The sequence below is a fragment of the Hyalella azteca genome, unplaced genomic scaffold (assembly GCF_000764305.2).
Source record: "Hyalella azteca isolate HAZT.00-mixed unplaced genomic scaffold, Hazt_2.0.2 contig9352, whole genome shotgun sequence".
Lineage (NCBI taxonomy): Eukaryota > Metazoa > Arthropoda > Malacostraca > Amphipoda > Hyalellidae > Hyalella > Hyalella azteca.
In genome coordinates, this window is record NW_025939426.1 from 21688 (window position 1) to 46032 (window position 24345).

General features: G+C 38.4%; 3 protein-coding genes across 3 annotated transcripts; 2 read left to right on the plus strand and 1 right to left on the minus strand.

The window, feature by feature from the left end:
• Positions 1 to 484: 484 nt before the first annotated feature.
• Positions 485 to 5178, plus strand: LOC108676287. The gene is made up of 3 exons (XM_018164348.2): positions 485 to 890; positions 3056 to 3192; positions 4305 to 5178. Exons 1-3 carry the CDS (start codon positions 659 to 661, stop codon positions 4749 to 4751), a joined length of 816 nt encoding a protein of 271 aa, XP_018019837.1. The 5' UTR covers positions 485 to 658; the 3' UTR covers positions 4752 to 5178.
• A 2399-nt stretch (positions 5179 to 7577) lies between these two features.
• Positions 7578 to 17821, plus strand: LOC108676291 (spliceosome RNA helicase DDX39B). The gene is made up of 9 exons (XM_018164352.2): positions 7578 to 7677; positions 11818 to 12048; positions 12275 to 12402; positions 12720 to 12996; positions 13258 to 13376; positions 16087 to 16218; positions 16845 to 16991; positions 17156 to 17293; positions 17466 to 17821. The coding sequence occupies exons 2-9, from the start codon at positions 11826 to 11828 to the stop codon at positions 17595 to 17597; spliced, it is 1296 nt and encodes a 431-aa protein (XP_018019841.1). The 5' UTR covers positions 7578 to 7677; positions 11818 to 11825; the 3' UTR covers positions 17598 to 17821.
• A 543-nt stretch (positions 17822 to 18364) lies between these two features.
• On the minus strand, positions 18365 to 23786 carry LOC108676297. Its single transcript, XM_018164357.2, has 4 exons — positions 22578 to 23786; positions 21893 to 22046; positions 20538 to 21170; positions 18365 to 20149 (listed from the first exon to the last, which is right to left on the minus strand). The coding sequence occupies exons 1-4, from the start codon at positions 23684 to 23686 to the stop codon at positions 19133 to 19135; spliced, it is 2913 nt and encodes a 970-aa protein (XP_018019846.1). The 5' UTR covers positions 23687 to 23786; the 3' UTR covers positions 18365 to 19132.
• Positions 23787 to 24345: the final 559 nt, after the last annotated feature.

Below are 24345 nucleotides of genomic sequence, written 5' to 3' on the forward strand. Positions count from 1 at the left end.
GGTGACATGTCTGCGCAGCAGTTTCTCGATCAATAAATAAATAAGGTGTTGGCATTTCTCCTTACATTTTGTTTCTAAACATAGGCATTAATACTCAACGGTGCCTGTTTAACTAAGCCAACCAGCCTGTGTATGAGCATCAATAATACATAATTGATTCAGCAGAAGTTTGTTGCCTCCATATATGATGAACGCTGGCCGTGAACCAGCCCTGCCTTTCATTTCAAATATAAGTATTGTAACTCTGGTTAATACGATGTGATACATTCGTGTCACAAACGGCAAATTATGCATTTTAATTTGAAATAATCTCACGTTAACCTCATATCCGAAGACCTTGCTCGTTCTCGGGTACAGTCGAGCTGCTCGAGCAAAGTCTGATACGTAGGCGAGCCAGATGGCGGTAGTGGGAAACACTTGACCTCTTCATACATTGTTTGTGAACAATGTTCTAGATTCTAGAATGTTATGTAGCGTTGCTCCAACGGTCCAACCGACGAACGCCGAATGCTCTTGGTGTTCAGTGTTCGCAAATCTTCCAGTGTGAGCGGTATGCAGCGTGACGTAACTCGGGCGACCGTTTAAACTGAAAAGAGAATATGATTTGGTTATTTTCTTTTTTAACTTATTAAAATTTCGTGTGTTATGTATTTCCATAATGGAGTGGGATAGAGGAAAATGTCTTGAGTTAATTAGGTTGTTCGAAAATAAGCCACAGCTTTGGCAAACCGGCCACAAATACCTATACAGTAAATCAAAGAAAAATGAAGCTTGGGAAGAGATTGCCGCAGAAATGAAAGTTCCTCGTGAACAAATAAAAGCAAAACTCAATTCTTTGCTTGCATCCCACAGGAGAGAACTGCTGAGGGAGCGAACGTCCAGGGAATTAGGTAAAGCTATAAGTAGATATTTTAGAATTTGGTTTTACATTGATTTCATTTCTTTTGCTGTAAATTACTCTTGAGTTTTAGTGCATCAAATCTGTTGTTTAATTGGGTAGCGCAGTTTGCCCGAGGCGGTCAATCGGCCTGTTTAAATTAGGGCTCGCTTGGAATTTAGCACCGCAACTAGCAAACTGTGAGAAAAATCAAACGTTGCTTTAGTAAATACAGGTAGAATCCATATAAGCAAAAATTGCTCGTGTACGAAAGTACCGATAAATGAACAATCCTCTAATTCCAAGTTAATTATGCAGTAAATTTTACTACTAATGTCTTTCCCATAATAATGTATGATGTTTCTTTCGCGAAGGCATGTCTCCTAATTTTCTATTTCAACGTTATAATCAATATTCAGTCACTCGCTACGGCCTACGCGATCCAATAGAAAAAAATCGTTCAGTCAACAAGCCGCGACCGAATCGATCAAAACGACCTCGTCCATAATGATGGCAGTATTCATGGTTGAACTATATAAGGTTGACCCACGAGAAGTTCCGTCTTTCAATTCAGCTTTCTTGTTACGTCACGTTGATCGAGAAACGTAAACAAACCCGTCATTCCCATGACGGATTGGTTGACTGGTTTGATCGCATTTCGGTGATTGGTTAATGCCCGTGACGTCACTGAGATCATTTCCATGACGGATTGGTTGACTGGTTTGATCGCATTTCGGTGATTGGTTAATGCCCGTGACGTCACTGAGATCAGTGACGTCACAGGCGAACAAGAAGCTACATCCGCAAAAATGGGCTTCTGATGGGTCAACCTTAAACTAGTTCAACCATGGGCAGTATTATTCCCAACCCCAGAAACCGTATTACTGCCACGGCAATGGAGCCCCGAATTACTGAGGTCGTACCTCGCAGTCGCTCCGTCTACTGTCTCTATGCATGTCTAGAACGGCCAGCATGGTCGTAGATATTGCTGGCCACGAGCAGCGTTGCCGTGATGTCGATGTTGGCCCTTTATGAATTAGCTTGTAGATTCTTGATGCACTTATATCTGCAGACGTCGTAATTGTATCGATGAATCGAAATTCCGAGCAACCGTCACTTCTCGCCACCCGCGTCTACGGAACTGCAGATCATGCATAACTGAAGATCGTGCATGCCTGACACTGGCTGACAGAAACCTCTGAAGAACCGACCGAGGCACAAATTTTAGGGCCTATATTGATTCCGCCTTTAGTAACAATGATGATGTGTCCTATGCGATGCTCTCGGCCGACATAAATATAATCGCACCCACGCTATCGAAACGTTCCTATGGGCTTCACCATTTCTATCCGTTGTGCTTGGCTCATTCGTTTCAACAGAGCGTTCTATAAATCTGCAATCATTAACAAAGGTGTTTATCGGTATTAACCTTCATACTACGCTTGCATGAGGCACAAACATGTCTTAAAATTTTTAGTAACTATCCAGGCTAATAATCATAATTTATGCATCGGTGTTAATTTGTTTATTTCTTCATTTGAAGCATGACTCCGTGAACATATGTGCAAACATACGGTCTCATCCACAATATACATATCGTGTCGGGATATCACCTATACAGAGAATTTTATTTTTAATAGTGGAATTGGGCGGCACATCGAACCGGGGAGGGACAGGGCAAATTTAGAAAAGAAGAAATGTAATTTTTGATTTGATTGATATTGATTGCATTAAAGAATACGGAACTATTGTTTTAATGGAAATTCAAACTGGAACTTGATACGAGTTCTATGATAAGTGTGGATTGCAACAGGTCTTCATTTAATTACCGGACTTCGGTTTCAAATTATATTTTTTATAAGCTTTAGAATGTAGGGAATCGGGATATGGGATTCTAAAATTTGATTAATAAGTATATAATTCATCTCGGGCAGTGCCTGGCTAGCCTATTTACATATTATTTATGAATGTATTCATTTCATTCATGTATCTATAGAAGTGATCGGGGGAGAGTAGTTGATGAAAACAACAATATGAATATTTGTTTCAATATAGATACATCATAGATGAAATCGAATGGATCGCGAATCTACTATATGAAATACATTTTTTAGAATATGAATTGTTACCTGTTAGTGATGAAATAGGTTCGTAATTATACTTTGTTTTTGTTGACAGGTCAAGACGATGTGTACAACAGCAAGTGGTTTGCCTACGAGGCCATGAGATTTATCAAGGAGAAAATCATGAAAAAACAAACCCTGAGCTCCTCATGTCATGCCTCTCCTAACTCTCTTCAAAAAGCTAATTCGCATGTGAGCATTTTTAGTAATTATGTTATGTAAAGCTTTGGTTCCATATTTAACTGCTTTGTAATGCGTAATGATTTGGTTGCGTACTTGATGCAGTACTTTGGTTCAGTATTTAAAATGAGATGCCATTGTGTGTTTCGTCGTTGGTCTCTTGAGACTTTTTATAAACCAATTTATGATGTTATTTACTGCACTACTAGGCATAATGTACTATATTTCCATATGTGTTTATAATGTGTTTTCCATAAGTGTTTTTTCCACCCAGAAGAAAATATAAATTCGACGAAGTTTCTGTAATATATGGAAACTGAAGATGAAATGCCTGAAGCATTTCGATCATTCTTCAGACTCGACTATATACCTAGCTAAAAATAATTACTGATTAACTTATAAAAACTGTTTTATCAAACAGCCATTCAATCTGAAACGTCAAATTTTAAGATAACGTTCGTTTATTTTTTTTGCAACTCGTGACAGATTCAAGCCGTTAATTTTGCTATCATTTTACAGATGTAAAGTTTTACAAATTTATCTTTCAGAAATTCTGCCTTGGCATCTAGCGTTCACAAAAATAATATAGTAGACACGGCTAGGAATAAATATCACTTTAAAAATTAATTTTATTGTTAAGCTCGCTCCAAAAGTTTTATGTTCAAATCCGTCGAGGCAATTGTTGCGTTCACGATTGCACTTAAAAAAATAAAAAGTTCATTTTAACTTTTTTAAAATACTGAAATAAAATGATATTTGATTGATTTATAGCGAATTGACAAAGAATTTAACGGCGAAAAAATGCCAACAAAATTCACTATTTTTTCATTGAAAACGTTTTAGAGTCAAATGCCCTTTTTTTGCGACAACGAGGTTAAAAGAACACTTACGGTATAGTTAAATTTTTGCGGTTTCATTCTCAAATCGTTTTTTTAATATTTAATTAGAAAATTTAGTGTTGCCAAATCGGTTTTCGCAATCTAATTTATAAATTTGGTACGAGAAATTTGTTATACGAACAATTCATTTATTGGACTGATAAAAAAGCTCGTCCCTGAAATTTTTTCAATGAATATAGATGGTGAATTTCTGACGTCTCTTTTCCTTTTATCTTCGTGTTTCAGGTAGAAGATACGGATGGCTTAGCAACTGCGGATGGCCTAGTAACTTCGGATGGCTTAGCAACTGGTGATAAAAGCGATATGGAAGGGGAGCTGTTCATGGATGAAACACTAGACTCTAAAACGCTCCTTATTTCTCCGCAAAGAAACAACGTAATTTTTCCAGCTGCTACATTAAACGAAGAGCATTTTTTGCAACCTCATCCTACCGAGCTGCCTAAAGAATCACCTTCTACTGATCGTCTATCTCACGTTGACCCCAACTATAATGTTTTCCAACGCTCAAACGATCGCACTGCTTCTGACATCTATGGTGAACATATTGCCATGAAATTGAAGACGTACGACAAGAAAACGCAAGCTCTCGTTCAACATTACATAAATAACATTGTTTTTCAAGCTGACATGGGTACTCTTCAATTACCTGTGCCACATCCGCCGATGCCATGATTATATTTAACTCATGCTACACTCCATAATAAGAATTAAGATCACTCTATTGCTTAAATCATAAGTTTATCAAGAATTCAAAAGAAAACAGCCGAAAAATTCACCACATCCTATGATAGAAAACGCTAAATGCTTGACTCCGAAACGATTTCATTCATAAGAAATGGTGAATTTTTTGGCTGTTTTCTACGCTTTTAAATTCTTGACACTCCGTCATTATTTGTAATGTCCAAGCATCGCTATCCTTGTTTAATGATGAATATATTATTATTATTATTACGGAACACTTTTTTAACAACGGTAATACCAGGATAATTCATTTTGAAAAAAAAGAAACTTATTGGTAAATATAACTGGATTGCTTACTCGGCTTCTTCATCCACATGACCTTCTAGAATCTAGAGCTTCAACTATATTATCAAAAATTTTGGGATTTTTATTTTGTGATGTTCTTAATGAAATTTTGTGTTATAAAAAAATTTAAATCACATAATAAAATATGGTTAACATGTTTGGATATTCGTATACTAAATTTCCAAACAGAGTGAACAGGAATCTCTCTTCACGACTGCGAATGCTTATGAATGTTAGAGAACGTTTTCCAGCCTTTCGTGAAAAGATAATCTGCTGGTTTCAATGGGCTAATAATACTTAAAAAAGATAAGATATTGTAAGGAATAAACAATTCAAATCAATAAAATTTTTTTTCATTGCGGGAAGTGTGAACGAGTGCGAAGTTTCAAACCTCAAGGCTCTAAGCCAGTACATTCCTTTCTCAAGTTCACGGAAGCGTCCATGACCGTGGACTCGAGACCGAGAGAAATCCACCGCTGATTCGGATACAGTTAGAATGGAGAGTTCGGAGAGCGGCGATGATGGCAGCTAACACCTTAGCAATACCGTCGCTATCTCTCGGTGTGACTAGGAGACGGGGATGTGTTTCTAGCATACGCGATGTAACTGTACACGAAGGTGAATCAATTTCACTTCTTGGCAAGCTACGCTCTTGGAAGGAAAGTGGTTAGATAGGCTGATAGTGTCTTTCATGTAGAAGTTCGACGATTTGCTTTATCGTCAAAAATGTGATGTACAGTTAAGAATGCTAGATGAGTGTTTTTCTTTCGTTAAAGTAAAATTTGTTTGAATTATCGAGTCTCACGGCGAATAAAAAAATTAGCATTCATTTATTTACTGTCATTCACGAGAGATCAGAAATTTTCGTGCCTACTTTTTTTTTAATTTAAAAAATTTAATTTGATACACAAAAATATGAACATATCGTCAAATTAGTTCCAACATCGAACTAAATAATTGTATGCAAATTCACGTTTATGTATCTCATAGTCAACATTACAAGCAATAATAATTTACGCTTAAAAATTACGAAAGACAACACTTCTAAAGAATCCAGTACGTGTCTCCAATGTAAAAGATGTACAATGAATTTCTCATTTTATTTTCGAATATTAAAAAAATTAATTTTTCAATTTTTTAATATATAAATTTTTTCAAAATTATTTATTCTGTCAATTGATTCATGCATTGCTTCCGACTTCACACAAGTGTGCAAAATTTCAGATCAATTGGACAAGTAAAAGTGTGCCAAATATCAGTTATAAGACTTGTAGCTGACAAAATTATTTTTTTCAATTTCTTTAATATAAAAAAAAATTATAAAGTCATTTGTTTTGTCATTTGATTCTTGCATTGTCTCCAACTTTACGCAAGTGTGCAAAATTTCAGATCGATAGGATAAGAAGAAGTGTGTTAAATTTCGATTATAAGATTCAAAGCAGACAGACAGACAAACAAAAAAGAAGTGAAGTTAAAGAGAAGTGTTGTAAAATAGACTCAATCGACAATTTTACGGACCCGCCTGCGGACTCGCATGCGGACTCGCGCAACTGGGCCGCTCATAATTCCTTCAATACTTAACGGATCTGCATGAATTTTGGAATATGAGTATTAATTATCAATACGCTGCCGCAGGAATTATTACAGATTTTTACATGAATTATTTTTTAATTAAAACCAATAAACGTATTTTTTAAGCAACTGGGCCGCTCATAATTCCTTCAATATTTAACGGATCTGCATGAATTTTGGAATGTGAGTATCAATTATCGATACGCTGCCGCAGGAATTATTACAGAATTTTACATATAAAAAGAAGGAATTATGAGCGGCCCAGTTGCGCGAGTCCGCAGGCGAGTCCGCTGGTGAGTCCGTAGAATTGTCGATCGAGTGTAAAATAGGCATGCGCCGGTCCGGTCGGTCAGCAAAGATTGATTCTCTTCGATTCGGCTGTCATTGGGGTCATTTTTATACCTCAACTAATGAGTTGATTTTGAAGGGTCAAGTTATAAAACCGTACCAGTTCCAAACACAATAAAAAGAAAATGAGTTTATTTATGAGAGATAAGAATCTATGTAGATGCGATTCGTAGATAATATATTTCGCAGTACTTCATATATATACAAGCACTATCGAATGTGACGAACGTAACGTAAATAAACAAAAATTAGAAATTAATAAATTCATGCTCTTATCACTATTGAGGAGGAATGTTGACGATAAACATATCAGGATAAATTTTGTAAATTTTTACTCATTATGTCAAGCTGTTTCTATTTAGTAGCTAGAAAGAAATAAACATAATAACGATTGTTGTAGTGCACGATGACTATGATTAAATAGGGCTGTTTTGCCGTACCAATTGAATGAATTGTTGGCAATATTTTTTACATGCGTCGTGCGTCGTCACCAACAAATGAAACAATTTCGCAATAACAGTAAACGGTGATCTGGAGAGAAAGTTCTACCAAAGCCTTATGGCAACACTCTTAGCAACCCGGCGCTAGTGAGATAGAGTTCTGCCGTCTTCTGCAGCTCAAGTTTTAGTAAATTTTGACGAACTTCGTTGATGTAAGTGCATTAATTGAGTGAATTTTTGTTTATTGTTATTGTGTACGTTATAGTATCGTAAAAATCGCATGTTATGTAAGGATATAGATGTAATATCAACAGTTCAACCGTTGAAACTTGAACAGCCATTTTGATTATGGATACCAGCATTCGGAGGCCGGTTGGATCGAAATAGGCAATTCGTTTGAAACTGAAAAACTTAATATTATGATATTGTGATGTGCAAAATTACATTTAACCATTATAAACAATGTTTTGCTTTCTAGCTGCTTTAAATTTCAAAAGCGCTTAAATAAAGATTTCATTTAGGTACGTATTTCCTACGCCATATTGGTTAGCTATAGGCTACTAGGACCTAGCTAATGCTATCATGCTATGGCTTTTGATTAACGTTAGGTACTGCGTAGTGCGTACTATGAATGCTAACCGTGTACTACGGTGAGCGTGATACGTACCTGACTACCTGTTAGTATACTAGTAAATTGGTTCATGAAGCTATGGAAAAGCAACTGCGCCCTAGCCCCCCATGTGCCATGTTTTCCAAATTGGTTCTTTAACTTATACCAAGTTATGTTGAAATGGTAACCTAAAATTAGGCTAAGTTCTACTGATGAAGCTGATTTAAATTGCGTTTTGCTTTTTTGTGTCATTATCAATTTAAGATTGTCTTATAAATTTGTAGGCTATAAATTTTAGGTATAGCCTTGTAGGTGTATGTATGATTTTTTAATTTTTAAAAATTAATATTAGAATGTAAATCACTTGATACCAGCAATGATAGGAAAAAAATGATACCTAGTAGGCTAGCTATCCTAATCAAAAAATTTCAGGTAGCTAGGCTATCAAATCACCATCAACAAACCATAGAAAGTAAAAAAAAAAATGTATAATTAGCCTAGGTAGGCCTATACTAGAATTTTCATCTGTCTACATTGATGATTTGATCCATACCAATCTGGGATATTGGTCAGAATTCTCTATTAATTATTGGTATAATATAATATTTTTGGGCAATTTTCCAAAATGACTGGCAAAATTTTGCCTAATTTTTTATTTATTGTGAAGAAATCTGGCAAATGCTATTAAATTTAAAGTGGGTTAAATGGCTGGGTGCAGAGTTTGGTGAATGCATCAATTTTTTTAATTTGTAGACCAAAAGCATCACCGACAGTGACAGACAGTAGCTACTCCAGATGCATCACTGTGATGCTGGCAGTCTTCATTCTTCAAGATACCTTGCCATGTTGCCAGCTGTCTTCAAAATGTGTTGCAACTATAATTTTCATCAACATTCTTACTAGTTGGGAAAAGTCCTATTTTTTCTGAAATATCATGGTTCTAATATATAATTTTAGTAGGTATGAAATCCTGCAGCTCAGGCATGGAATATATCTACGTGGCGAGCCGCGACTGAATTTTTCGAGCTGTGGTTTTATGGATTTGCCAGCCACGATTCCATTTCTTTGAGCCGTGATTCCATTTCACCAAGCCGTGAATTCCATATCTTTTCCATGAAAAGCCATTTACGAGGCGCAAATTTATTTACAAAGTCCATGCACGTGTTACCCCAAATCTCTAATTTTACCCTAAAATAGTCGAATGGCAAATATAAAATTTCTCTTTACTGTAAGTTGAGCATGTGTTACTGCAGTCTGACCGCTTTGACATGACTGGACTGCAACTATGCACAATCTTAAATAAAACGTCTAGTCGATTTGTTTACATTACGATGCTTGTTTTTTCAGCAGGATATTTTGGCGGAAACGGTAAAGCAATACGGATTGCGGAAGTTGAAAATTTTATGAAGTGATATGTTTGCGAAGTGCAAACTGCGATTTTTTAATCAAACAAAAATTTATGACATTCTATGAGATTTCATACCTACTGAAATGATATGATATTAGAGCTGCGATATTTCAGACAAAAATAGGACTTTTCCAGCCCTGCTGTGGCTAATGTCATGTATTTATTTTTAATTGAAAAAATTGCTGCTCTCACTTTGCAAGGATATCATGTCGTAAAATTTTTGACTTCTGCAGTACTTCAACGCTCCTGCCAAAACATCTTGCATAAAGTCATGACAACTAGTCAACCCAAAACGTTTTGTTGAAGATTGCATAGTTGTGATCACATCAGACTACTGTTGCTGCTTGGGTAAAATTAGAGATTTGGGGTAACACCATGTACAGGACTTAGTAAATGAGTTTGCAGCTTTTAAATGGCTTTTCATGGCTGATGATGGCTGAGATATGGAATTCACAGCTTGAAATGGAATCACGGCTTGCAAATCTATTAAACTACGGCTTGAAAAATCCAGTTACAGTTCAGAGAGTAGATATTTTCCTCACGAGAATTCTTACAAAACCAACTGTGAGTGTATCTTCAACACTCCAGGTATTGCAGTAGACAATTGCATTGCAACCAAAATTACCAAATTACATTGTGGATTGTGTTTTGCAGCCTCATAAACATGGTGAATTGTGTCTTGCAGCCTCATCAATTTTGAAAATGATGCAGCCACTGGTGTGCCTCCTGTTCCCCAGTAAAGTTGCCACAGATTTACATATGCCTAAAATGCAATATTTTCAAACCAAATGTGGCGGCAAGATCTTCTGCAGGCGCGAATCTTGCCGCTGATGCATTGCCAAAGATCTGCAGATATTACGCTACTTTCTACACCCTGAAATTTTTGAAAATTAAATGAATTGCAAGCATTGTCAGAGCTGCTATGTTTTGTCTTATTCCCAGGGGGCTTCTGCCCCATTTTCCAGAATGGGTTCTGGAAAGTGGCTATAGATTAGGCTATTCCAGTGGCCAGTGGTTCTGCTTATTGCCATCTTATATTCATATTAAGGGGAGTGTCTGGGTCAAAATATCTGTTTGGTTTTTCCATTTTCTTGGCTCTTTCTGTAGCTGCTGAAAAGGCACGTCTAACGCAGCAAAACGGTTGTATGTGCATGCTCAAGTTTTTGTGTACAGCAATTTCAAAATATTTTAAATACCATTTTATAACAATATTTACAAATTTTCATGTAAAAAAATTGTATTTATAGATCATTATTTGCATTAACTGCAAAGTCTTTGCACTTGTTTGAAAGCTACAAATAATGCACGCACAGAAAAGCAAATACCACAGATGTACATGCAATGTTTTTTGCATTGGTCTGTTATGAACTTGAATCACATTTATAGCTTGTTAAACTGGACAAGAATAAGTTTAAAAACGTGTGCTGGTACCTTAAATGTAACTTATTGGCAATGTGATAGTTTGGACTACAATATCTAGCAATTTTTTGGCATATTATTCTATTTTTCAATAAATTATACTTATTGGGCTCCCCTTAGCAATTAAAATTTCCAAATTATGCCATCTTCAAAATCTATCTTCTATGATTTTCAAGCTACAGCATTGAAAATATACCATTTGAATTGTAGAAAAAATATCTAGTGATTCACCAATCACTTTTTGATTTCATTCCAGTTTGGATTATATATTGACAAAATGGGTGAAGGGAAGAGAGAAAAAAAAACATCAGAGAAAATTTTAAAAATAATCGGTCGATCTGATAGATATGGTCTTTACAAATTAAACGATATGTCTATCGATGTTGGAGCATATAATTGAATGAGGAGATAGATTTTTACAGTATTCCCCTTTATTGCCATTTTTTATGAATTTCACATTTTCTTTCATGAAAAAAAAAACAAAGAGCTATTCTGTTTTTGAACTTGAACTCGTCAGACAGTAAGGCCTTTTCATCTCTCCCAAGTCGACGCCAACCCGATTCAATACATGCAGGACCTTAATTCTGGCACTCTGGCTCAAAACATATGTGTGGTGTGCCTAGTTTAAAAATGATCCGTCCGTAAATAAAAAAGTTTATTTTACCCTGACGCTCCCCTTAAACTCCTATGGTTTTCTTTCTTGAAACATTTTCACTCTAAAATAACTCAAATTAATGACAATAGATGATGTAGAAATTGCAGGTCTCAACTGGAGAAACCAATTGGAGAAGTTTCAGAATCTCGAATGAAAAATTCTTCATTTATACTATTACAGATGTTCTCTTCATTGTTTTACTTGATTCAATGTGGGCTCTTTTACAATTCTTTAATTAACATGACAATTGTATTCTTCAGAATTAACAATGGCTGAACAAGAATCTGAACTTCTCGACTACGAAGAGGAGGAGGATGCCGTGGAGGCAGGAGCCGGTGAGGCCGCAGCAGCTGATGGAGAAGCTGCTCCAGCCAAGAAAGACGTTAAAGGCACCTATGTGTCAGTCCACTCTTCTGGTTTCAGGGATTTCTTGCTGAAACCTGAAATTCTGAAGGCTATTGTGGATTGCGGTTTTGAGCATCCTTCTGAAGGTGTGTTTTGAAATGTCAGCTGAAGCATTCCTCTGATTGTTTGACATTTTTTAATTTCTGTTGTCAAAAGTTTTTCTTCTTGATATGACCTCAAAATAGCAATTATTTCATCAATGTTACTTTTGAAATTCGTGCCAATTTCTTTTGACCAAGGGAAAAATATCGTGAATCAGAAAGCTGATATTAAATTCATAAATGAGACTGATGCATAATTTTTATATTCCAGTGCAACACGAGTGCATCCCTCAGGCTGTACTTGGTATGGACATCCTTGGTCAGGCCAAGTCTGGTATGGGCAAGACAGCCGTGTTTGTTCTGGCAACTCTCCAACAGATTGACCCAGTTGACGGACAGGTAAGTCTGCCATATCATTGGGGATAAAATGGAAATTATGCAATCAGAAGAATCTAGCTTATGTTTGTGCAGCGTTATCTCATGTTTATGTAAGAGATACTGAAAACATGAAATTGCCGTAATGGATGATCTTGTTTGCTTCTTTCATTGACTACTATGAAATCACTAGTTTGTATTATGATCAATTACAGAAAATTTTTTATTTCAAAACCATGGCATTCTCAACTTGTTCAGCGCAACCAACTACGTCGTTCATACTGATTATTAGTTTAGTATTCTGCTAGGTATCTCATTGACGTATCTCACTATTTCTGCAGGTATCAGCTTTGGTCATGTGCCACACCCGAGAACTTGCATACCAAATTGCCAAGGAGTACGAACGTTTCAGCAAGTACATGAGCAACGTTAAAGTCGGTGTGTTCTTTGGTGGCATGAACATCTCAAAGGATGAAGAGACCCTCAAGAACAACTGCCCTCACATCGTCGTCGGCACTCCCGGCCGTATCCTTGCCCTCGTCAGGACCAAGAAGCTCAATCTAAAGCACCTGAAGCACTTTGTGCTTGACGAGTGCGACAAAATGCTGGAACAATTGGGTGAGTACTCAATTTTGTTAAGATTTGTTTCTATTGAAGATCAAGTTACTTAGTGAAGCTTGAAGCGCACTTCGTGTAATTTTAGGCCTGTCAGAAATTTCATTTTTTTTTACTTTATAAGACAAGTCAAGAACAGCCTGAGGAACGAAACTTATGAAATGTAATCTTATACTAACAGCTTCTTCAAATTTTTTCCTGTGTATTTTTCCTTCTCACTGTTGGTTGCTACTAAATTATGGTTGTTTCAACTTCTGTTCTCAGACATGCGTCGTGACGTACAAGAAATTTTCCGCAACACCCCTCACGAAAAACAAGTGATGATGTTCAGCGCCACTCTCAGCAAAGAAGTTCGGGCTGTTTGCAAGAAATTCATGCTCGATGTAAATAAAAACGAACGGTAGAGAATTAGACTAAATACCGACACGGCGATAATTGTGTCAGTCCACCGTATGTTCGAGCCAGTGCTGCTCTATATGGCATCGGCTCAAGTACTCTCTCTCTCTCTAGTCCATCAAACTCCATTTTGGCTGAACACGAACAATTCACTTCATTTCTATCCTATTCATTTTTTCACTCGTTTGATCACCACCTCTTCCGTTTATATCATGTTCTTAAGTTATTTGAAAGGTAAGCGAATCATTTGAATGTCTGCAACACCTTTCCCCATATTCTTAGTCATCATTGAAGAACCAACCACTTCATGCGACAGTGGCTAGCCATCACAACGGGCTTAATAGTCACGACACTTCGTATCCAACTATCATCCCACTACATCTCCTATACACTAACCACGTTCATAATCGTAACATCGACACTTCAACTACACTCATTACGTCCAATTTCATTCTTTACCATCACTCTCATCGATGACTTAAGACTGTTAACGATTGACTCAATGACTGGATTTGCCATCGGCTCTTTGGAACGCCCCCGCATCTACTGAAGTGTCGCAGCTGCTGCTCCACTGACATGACGCCTGCCTCTCATCCTGCAGGTTTGAGGGTTCCTTGCTCACGTCAGCACTTACGGGTCAGGAAATTGTGTTGCAGTTGTGTTCGTGTTGGGCATTGCATCTGTTTGTTGAAACAAATATTATGCGTCTAAATTCGCTGGCAGAATTTTAAAAGTGCTGCTCATTTCTGTTTTGCATCTAGCATTTTATGTCATTTACGTGGCCGTATAATATTTGTTCAACGCTTCTTGCTGAGTTTGTAGGTGAAATTAGATGAGACCTAGATTACGGTAGGTTTTTCTGGTATTTTGGGCAATAAATGTATTAATTGTGGGATAGGTAAATTTAATTGGCTCAATTGTATGTACTTAGGTATCAAAAAATAGATTTACAACGAATATTAGCCTCCCTATAGGTTAGGTTTGTTTGTTTTCTTGGTTTGTTGTCGTTTCGTGGAAGTTGTCGACTAGTTGAGCTTGTGTGTTGATGAGGTCTGCTTTTTTTGCTGTCAATCTGATGACTTATTTGTTAAAGCATTTGGATATGAAGAACCAGGCCATCGTGATGGAGTGAACTGAGTGAACAGAGCTCTTGTGTTATCGGTAGACTCATACATTGAAATAGTTTGTAAATGAGAATTCGGAATTGCGAATATGCTTACTAGTGATTATCGTATTGCCAAGTGATATACAGGAGAATAGTCTCTCAATTGTCTTAGCATTGATATATTCTAGACAAATGGTGAAAATTGGCTGTTTACCTGAATAGGCTGCATATTCATCTTAGTTGGCTGGGGAATTAAATAATTTTCGATTATTAACATCTCAACTCCCTGATTCTTTACTTAAAAGCTTAATTCAACATCTTGGTTGTATAGCTGCCATTATTCAGTATTTATTACTGCATCAAGGTTTATATGGGGCAATATTGCAAATATATTTTTGTCCTAAGCTGTATTCTATCCAGGTTTATTTCGAGACAGTATTGTATTGACAATTTTTACCAGTCAGTATTGTATCAAGGTTTTATTACGAGGCTGTATTGTATTGAGGTTTATTGCGGGGCTGTATTGTAATGATGTTTATTGTGAGATTGTATTGTATTGAGGTTTATTGCGAGGCTGTATTGTATTGATGTTTATTGGGAGGCTGTTTTGTATTGAGGTTTATTGCGAGGTTGTATTGTATTGAAGTTAATTGCTAGGATGTATTGTATTTAGGATAATTGCGAGGCTGTATTGTATTGAGGTTAATTGCGAGGCTGTATTGTATTGAGGTTTATTGCGAGGCTGTATTGTATTGAGGTTTATTGCGAGGCAATATTGTATTTAGGTTTATTGCGAGGCTGTATTGTATTGAGGTTTATTGCGAGGCTGTATTGTATTGAGGTTTATTGCGAGGCAATATGCAACGTTTTTTCACAAAGCTGTTTCGTATCGATTTTTTTTTAAGGTAATATTGTATCCTGGTTTATCACGAGGTTGTATCGGATCAAGGTTTATAACGAGCTGCGTTTGTTCTGAGATCCTGATGTTGCATTTTCGGATTGCCATGGCTTTTGTTGTTAGACTAGTTTATCGACTGTTTTCAAAACTCCTGCTGTTAATAACGGTCGCCTAAACTGGGTTTGTGGCCGTTTCTCATCGTGGAAACGTTTGTGACTTGCTGACTTCCAGCAAGTATTTATTTTATTGTCGACACCTTATCGTCAGTTCTCGTTCTTCTCGGAAATTCGTTGCCATAAACGTTGATTATTCAGCACCACATTTACTCGCGTCCTGTCTCGCCTTGAAACAATCCGTGTGCATTTTTTCATCACTGCTCGACTTCGGTACTCGTAAGTTCTTTGCTTTGTCTGATTCGTTTTGTGGAAACTCATTTGAGTAACGGATTTTGTTTGAACTTAACGACGGCAGTTCTGTGAGCTTGGTAATTGTGAAGTAAGGTTTAATTTTCCGTATATATTTTAAACATAATTAGTTACAGCAAGAAATTTCAGGGAGGCTTATCAACAGAGAATTAATTACTGCCATTGTCAATACCTTGAACTCTTTATATGCTTCATTCAATTTTCTTTCCAGAGAAATTGAAGTTAGTACTCTCTAATTGCACGAATATGTTGCCTTTCTTTCGTTGTAGCCCATGGAGGTGTACGTCGACGATGAGGCTAAGCTTACTCTGCACGGTCTCCAGCAACACTACGTCAAAATTAAGGAAAATGAGAAGAACAGGAAGCTTTTCGAGCTCCTCGATGCTCTGGAGTTCAATCAGGTGATGATTTGTATTATTGTATTGTGTATTTGATGCGGGTTCATTCTTGAATGATGGTAGCATTGTTCTCTGCGAGTACTTGATCGGTAACGATGCCTTTAAGAGACTCCTGCGTCTTTTTCATTTTTGTTAATTGAACCGAGACAGCGAGAAGAGAAATTACACTAAGAAATCACGAGACCGCGGAAAACTGTGCCGGATGTTGAAATAACTTGCCGAGAGAAATAAAACGAGGCGAAGCATAACGATACGAGACATTCTATTGTAGTACGTGACGAAATTTAATATACTTTTTCTATGCTTGACAAAACCATCCATGCACGAACGCCTGAGTTATAAAGAAGTTGAACCCGTGATTATTGATCGATAATGGGACAGATTAGTCGACATGATCTGCAAACCTGTCGACGTTAGAGAGAAAAATTTTGCTGTCAATCTTTTATCTGGAGGGTACCATTTGAAACACTTCAAATAATAAATACTTGAACGATATTTTTTTACGCACTCAATTTGGAAATATGTACTGTTTTCCTTGTGTTACTTGCGTGCAACTATCAGAAAATTTTTCTGGAGCTATGTTCTGGCCTCCGAGCATTTAATACTATATTAATGTCGTTCATTTGCAGGTGGTGATCTTCGTTAAGAGTGTCCAGCGCTGCATGGCTCTTGCTCAGCTCCTCGTGGACCAAAACTTCCCAGCCATTGCCATTCACAGGGCCATGACCCAGGAAGAACGCCTGTCTCGCTATCAGCAGTTCAAGGACTTCCAAAAGGTCTGTTAATAATGCTTGTAACTTTTAAAATCCATCGGTTTTTGTTTGCTTTAGAATACCACCGATGTTAGAAAAATGATTTGAAATTGATTCTCCGCACTAAATTTGTAAGCAGGATTTGTATTTTTTTTTCCATTGGCATTAAATAAATATTTTTTGTACAGCGTATATTGGTTGCCACGAATCTATTCGGCCGTGGCATGGATATTGAGCGAGTAAACATCGTCTTCAACTACGATATGCCTGAAGATTCCGACACATACCTGCATCGCGTCGCCCGCGCCGGACGCTTCGGTACAAAAGTGAGTATCAGTGATACTATAGTTCAACTAACTCAATCAGCGAGTTCTTCGCGAGTAGGCGTCTTTATATTAAATTAACACCTATCTTCAGCTATTATCTGAAAAATTTGTTGTAGATATCAAAATGCCCTGCAAAACACCCCATATGATTTATGTGATTCTTACCTTTCAGGGCCTGGCCGTGACATTCGTAAGTGAAGAGAAGGATGCCAAGACCCTGAATGAAGTGCAAGAACGGTTTGATGTGAGCATCACTGAATTACCAGACGAGATGGACTTGTCTTCTTACATCGAGGGCCGTTAAGCGCTGAAATGCCACAAGTTTTATCGTCAGTGTAGATTCATTCCACGATCATCTTCGTACTAAGTTTTTCGTCAAGCTAAATTATGCTTAGCTGCTATATTTACTGAGTGGTAGCAACTCAACGTGGCATTTTTTTATTCAGACGAGTAACTTCTAATAATGAACCTAACAATTCACTTTCGTAATTGTGTCCCACGATTTGTCTTAATATACGAGTACCTGTCCATTGCGTTTCATTTAATTAGCCTGAGTTCAGTCGAATGATCGCAATGTTGCATTCATTAGTTGCATTGCTGTAGCTGAAATACAATTGCAGCACGAGCTTCGAAGTGTTAGACTAGTAGTGTCAGTGTAACGAGGAGCTTAATTCTTTATGAACCTGAATAAAGGCGATCAGTTTTTATTACAAAGCTTCAGGCTGGATTTAGGAATCAGCTGGGCTACTGTGGAAAATATCCGGCGATATGCTAACTTGTGTTGCTCCAGTAGGGCAGAAGAGCTTCATCTTGGAAAACTTTAACACTGTAAATAAATAGTTCTCAAAGGTAGCAAATACTGAAGATTGATTGGAGAAAGATATGGCTATATATCTTTATCTTATCTCAACTTGGTAGCGGATAGCTTGAATCATTATCTCGGGAGGTAGTTTTTTTTTCGAACGAGAATTCAAATGGAAGGAGATTAAGAGAAAAAAGTTATTTTTAAATAGAAGCAACTTTCTCTAGATGACAAAACATCAGAACAAAATAGGAAGAAAAAGTAACATCCACAGTAAGAACTTTTAGTAACTGCGCAAATACAAGTAGGTATGACAGGAAAAAAAAAACGCTCAGAGCGCTAAAAATACTATTAACTAAAACGAATAAGAACGGTCAAGGTAAAGGTAGAACGAGAAAAGCGATCATCGTGCCGACAACGAGGATAAAATATTAAACTATTCTATTATTATGCCCGATTGCATTATTATGCCACTTATTATGCAAATTAGATCTTATGTCTCGCCTAAAGTATGAAATTTAACTCTAACACAAGCGCCGCCTTCCACAAACCAGATGTGCACATCGAAATTATGACAGATTATGGCCTTTAACTTAGACCGATGTAATATCATAAAAGAAGCGCAATATTTACTGAAAATGTCCTCGAGGCCAACGCATACATTTGAAAGGAGCTTTGGTTGAGGTTGATTATCCGAAAATATTTTAGAGTAGCGCATCAGCATTTTTTAAACCACTTGAGTTAGATTGTGCGAACTTCAACATCTACTCTACTAATGTCACGAACGTAACTCAACTGTAAAATGAACGATGGGAAATCGGTTATACGAGTCCAATGTAAACGAAGCCGAACCCTTCGTCGAGGGTCTCGTCACTAAAACTAATCTAATAACGAAGCTACGTACTATTGCCAATTGACACACGGCAAACGAAACTCAGAAAAAACTTAATGTTCCATTGAACTGCCGGCGTCAGATGTAAACTTTTTCCGTGCGCCTTACTCGTTCTAAACATAGCGCCAGTCAGCAACATTGATTTTTAAAATGCAGAGTAAGTACCTACAGTTCCAGGAACCGCCAAAGGAAGGCAGGCGCGAACGGAATACGAAACGAAACCTCCATCGTTTATCGCCCCGGACGCAACGCCTAGAGAAGGCATTACCTCAGCGCCAGTAGGTGAAACAAGGCCATGAAGAGGTCTGGCGGTGGGGTGCGCGGCATCTGGCTGGGTTGGAACTTGCGCAGGGAAAGCGATGGGCGCGGCAAGATGGGCGAATTGAACAGGATATCCAGACACGAATGCTTCAGGAATAATAGATTGCTCATGATTCAGAGTCACGTATTGAGTCGAGAGCTGAGCATTGAACTGCATGGCTGGCATCGAAGGCGGTGGGTAGCAGTATGTAAGCAGGCCACCTACGTTCCCGTCAGATTGCACCTCCAAACCTGCGAAACGATTTGATAACTGGTTGTCATTATCTTCGTCGAGGCTGTTGTCTGCTAAAGTAGACCCTTGGTTTGCAGACGCGCAGTTGGAAGATTCGCTCGCGTAAGGGCGTTTGTAAGCATTAACATAGTTCACGTGATACGCTTCGCCGTTTGGAACTACAACGGGATTAGTAACAGTCTCGTAGCCGCTGCCTAATGTAAGCGACTCAGAAACTTGAGCCGAAACTTGCTCACGAATGACTGAAGTCGACGCCGACTGAGTGGTGAATGAATTGGCTGAAGTAGTGTTGCTAGGCATCGTCAATCCTGGGTAGGTGCTTCTTTGATTACTGCGGGCTGTCCAGTCTACAGCATCACCTCTCGACTGTTCTGGAAGCACAGGACTACTATCAAGGCTGTTCGTAGCACCCACCAGAGCATTGTCATCAGAGAAGCTAGGCGTGCCCAGTGAGCACAAATCTCCTTTGCACTGCCCTGTGCTGCAGCCTTGACACAGCTGGGTATAGTGGCACACAGCCGGCTGGCCGAGGCGGCGAGTCCGGATGGGTCTGGGAGTGCAGAGCCCGTAGATTTCGCGGGCTACAGCGTAGTACAAGTTTGTAATAACCTGTAGAAAAAAAACAATGACATTTATATTGATGTGAACGATAATAATCCACTGATCTGTTCAGAGAAACACAGCCAAGTCGAAGATATTTTTTCGAGATACGATACGTGAACTAAAACGAATTCGATACGTGAACTAAAATAATGTGAGAATTGAAGAACTTGAAGCAGACTTTGCTCTATTTGTAGTGATCGAAAAATGTTTATGAATGAGAATCAATACAATCTTGAATTAAGCGACGTACATCAGAATTAATTTTTCAATCGCACATTTTCCGTCATATAATTTAAACACATCATATAACGAAAATTCTATATTTTTTCAAATTGTTATACGAAAAAAGACTTACGTTCGAATGAAATAATTAAATTTGTAGCTAAGTACTCACTTTTTGTGCCTCGTCAGCGTACCAAAGTGGCATTTCGAAAATTTCAGGGTTGCATCGGCCACACTTCTGACCGGAAACTTCATAGAGAATTTGTCCCCAGCCACGCGAGTCCGCTAGACGTTGGCTTACATTTCGGGCCACGTTAGTTTCATTGCCGTGAAGTTGGCTGTCAGTCGTAGTTCTCTTGTACTCGCTACTACCACTATTCGACACGGAACCATTCTGCGCCTCTTGGTGATAGCCAAACCCGTATCGATCGTTTTCCTCTTCAAACTCGCGGGTCGATGCATCGCCAGAGATTTTTTCCGTACTTCGGGTCTCATGAAAACGGCGTGCATCTGAAGTCGCGAGAGATGCGTTCGAATCAGTAACCCATGAAGAGGCTGAGAGGCAGTCATCATTTTCGAGAGGGCAGTTCATGGAGCCTTTGTTATACTTAGGGTTGCGAAGTCTTCCACGAAGCTCGTTGTTTTCAGAGAGGTCTGGTTGATGCTCTTGCGAGTACTGGTTGGTGTGGCGGGTAGGCAGCGTAGCAGGTCGCCGTGGTTGAGCACTTCCATCGTTAGTGAACAGGTTACGGCGGAAATAGAATACAACCAGGCCGTACATACTTGTCCAGCCATCGCAACAGCGCTGCACAACACGAAACATTCAAATTATGCTTAGAATGAATTATTGGATTGCAATTATCTATCGAACCCGTCTGGTGCAGATTGATAACAAAGTGCCGTAAATCATTTGAAGAATGGATTAAAGAGCGGGGTTTCAGATCATAACATTAATAATGAATATATTATCCCAACTTGGAAACGAATTAATGAATTTTAGTAATCCTGTTCTAGTCGAAGATTGAAGCTCGCGTCTCACTTGTAATAACAATTTTTGCTGCTCTTCGTATACTTTTTGTAGGCTGAACCAAAAAATTACAGTATAATAATCACAGCTCGCTTCTTAGCATTACCAATTTTGTGCTCCTTGCATCAATGGATAAGAAATATAATCTATGACGAAAATAGTGTACTCTTCACATCTATATGCTAGGATTTTTTTATTGATCTATGAACGCAACAATTGGCGGCAAACAAATGATTCCAACTCACCAATATTTTTTATGAATTAATGCGGCTTGCTGAATAATGCTCAGGGGAAGAACGAAAAATAACCACATGGAAAAGCATCCAAAAAAGAAAGCTGCTTCCACAAAATAGTTTGTTGTTACATTTTGGAATTGCCCAGCCTGTGATTGTTCACAGGTTATTCCTCATTTGAATCAGACGCAGCACAAGCCGGGCTTAGTAAACAAAAATAAAAATTAACATAAAAAGTGAGGCGAGGCTCAGATTTTGATTACTAACGGGACAGTAGAAGCGCACTTTAGCGAAGTCCTTGGACACCGTCCAGCCATCCTCGCCAGGCCTGAAGCCGTCGGGGGCGCGAGTGATGAGCCACGTCTCTCGCAGGTTGCGGAACAGCAGACTGATGTGAGCTCGCCACTGTGACTCCACACTCCTGAGAAGTCAGGCGCCGTATTATTAAAAAATAGTTGTAAGTTCGAACTCCGTCAGCCAATCGCTGACGGTTTCCAAGCTAAGCCCAAAGATCTAGAAGGCTAGCATTTTATAACTGTGAACTAGTCAAGAAAAGTGAAAGAATCGGCGACAGACATATTCTTCAACGCAGAAGATACTACACTATAATACTAATCATAGGCGAGAAATCGACCGCTACGCGTACCTAAGCGAGCTTTTATAGTACCAAGTCAGAGCAGTAAGTACGAGACAAGCACTTACAACTAACTCCAGGTAGATATTTCCAACATCAAACAGAACTCAGAAACCAAAGAATACAATTACGGTGAATGCAGCCTATCGCATAAGCCATGAATGAATTAGATCACAGATAGCTGTCTTAAAAAACGTGCAAGGAAATTAATGTAAAGAATAAAAGTTTATTTAATATTTCAATGAAATTAATAAGAATGTATGACCTGTTATGAAAGAAAACGTTGAACTTGACCTATATTTCACTTAACAATTTTACCTTGGGGAACGCGGGTCGGGCGAAAGAATGAGAGGTTTTCCCACACAATCGTGAGGCAAATCCAAACGTTGATAACAGTTGTACTGCTGCAAAACTGGCTTCGCACGAGCAGCGGCATGTTTGATCGGGGGAGTGAAGTTCGAACGGCTGTCAAATGCTCTGTCGCTACCCTGGAAGTTCTGATGCGAGTCCACGCTGAATCGTCTCATTGCGGTCCTGGTGCTGCTGTGTCGTTCGTTACGGAATAACCCATGCTCAGTTCGAGGTTCTGAGGACAAGTGTCTTCGTCGAGACCAAAACTGATCCGGAGGCGCGGAGTGACGACGGTCTCCATAGCTGCCTGGCATGTAGTCGAGGAAGTTCACGTCATATGCTCGGCGAGACGAAGTGAATGTTCGTTGAGAATCGCCTGAGGGCATAGAACGGTGCTTGCTGGCGAGCTCATTGCGAGCGAACACGCGATGGTTAGGGACCGAAAATCGCCTTTGAACGTGGGCTAGTGAGCTAGTAACTTGCCGATCCATAACGCTAGAGGATCTAGGTCTGAAGGCTTGTTCGTGATGCGAGGGAGCATTCCAAATATTGTCATTTTGTCGGGGGTACTGGGCGGTTTCATAAGAACCTTCCTTATTATTTTCAGGCTGTACCAAGTGTTCTGTAGAAGCATAAGTGAACGGGGGATACTCATAGCACCCAGCCAAGTAATCATTTACAACGAAGGGATAAGAATATCCATAAGGATAAACATAGAACCCCTGCGCGTAGCCAGTCTCAGTAGAAGAGCCACTCTCCATCACAGCATTGAAGCTTGGCAACGCTTCATTGTAGCTCGGGAACGCTGATGCTATGAATGTATTGGCATCGCACTCATTTCGTTCATGTTCAACGTAATGATTCGTTGTAGCCCCGCTAAGCGTATGGTCGTTAGCAAGCGTGGTCGCATTATCATCGGTCCTATATTGGATGACAACTACGTCAGATCCATTGTAAGCAGAGCTGGCATCAGGAGGGGAAGTCTCGCATCCAGAATCAGCAGACATCGGCGGAGAATCCTTCAGAGGCTCTGCAGCACTCATGGTATCGCAATGCATGGACAATGACAGCGACATTGTCCGCTTGGCAACAACTGCTATTTATAGATACAAATACTCAAGAAAGTATAGTTCATTACTGATAAAAACTAAATAATAATCAAGTTAAATCAAATCTGAAAAATCATACATATATTACATATAAAATATATTATTCATATATCTGCATTTCATTCCAAAATACTAGCCTTTGTCATGATGCAATTGGAAATTATAATATATTTAAAAATTCACAGTTACAGAATGTAATTAGCTATACAAATTTTTGCATTTCATTAACTCCGTATGCAGTTGCATGATTTTTTTTCCTCTCCTTACTGAAACTCCTAGTGAAGACAAAACATCTCAAGAAATGCTTGTCAGTAAAGCAGAGGCTAAAAGACTAGATAATGGTTTGAAGTAGTAAATGGGAAGACCAATGTCATGAATCTACATTAAATAAAAATCCTTTTGCACTGGAGAATTCAACTTATAGAAGATTTAGATATTTTACATACATTCCTATCTTCTATTGAAGAATGAAGAGATGAATTGCATGCTGCTCACAAGGCAGACAAAGAAAAGATTTTATTTTTGATGAATTTTACACACACACTGGACATTTTATTACCACATTACCACATTTTTCTTGACTTCGTTTCGTGTGTGTCATCAAAAATTCAAACCTTAATTAAGAG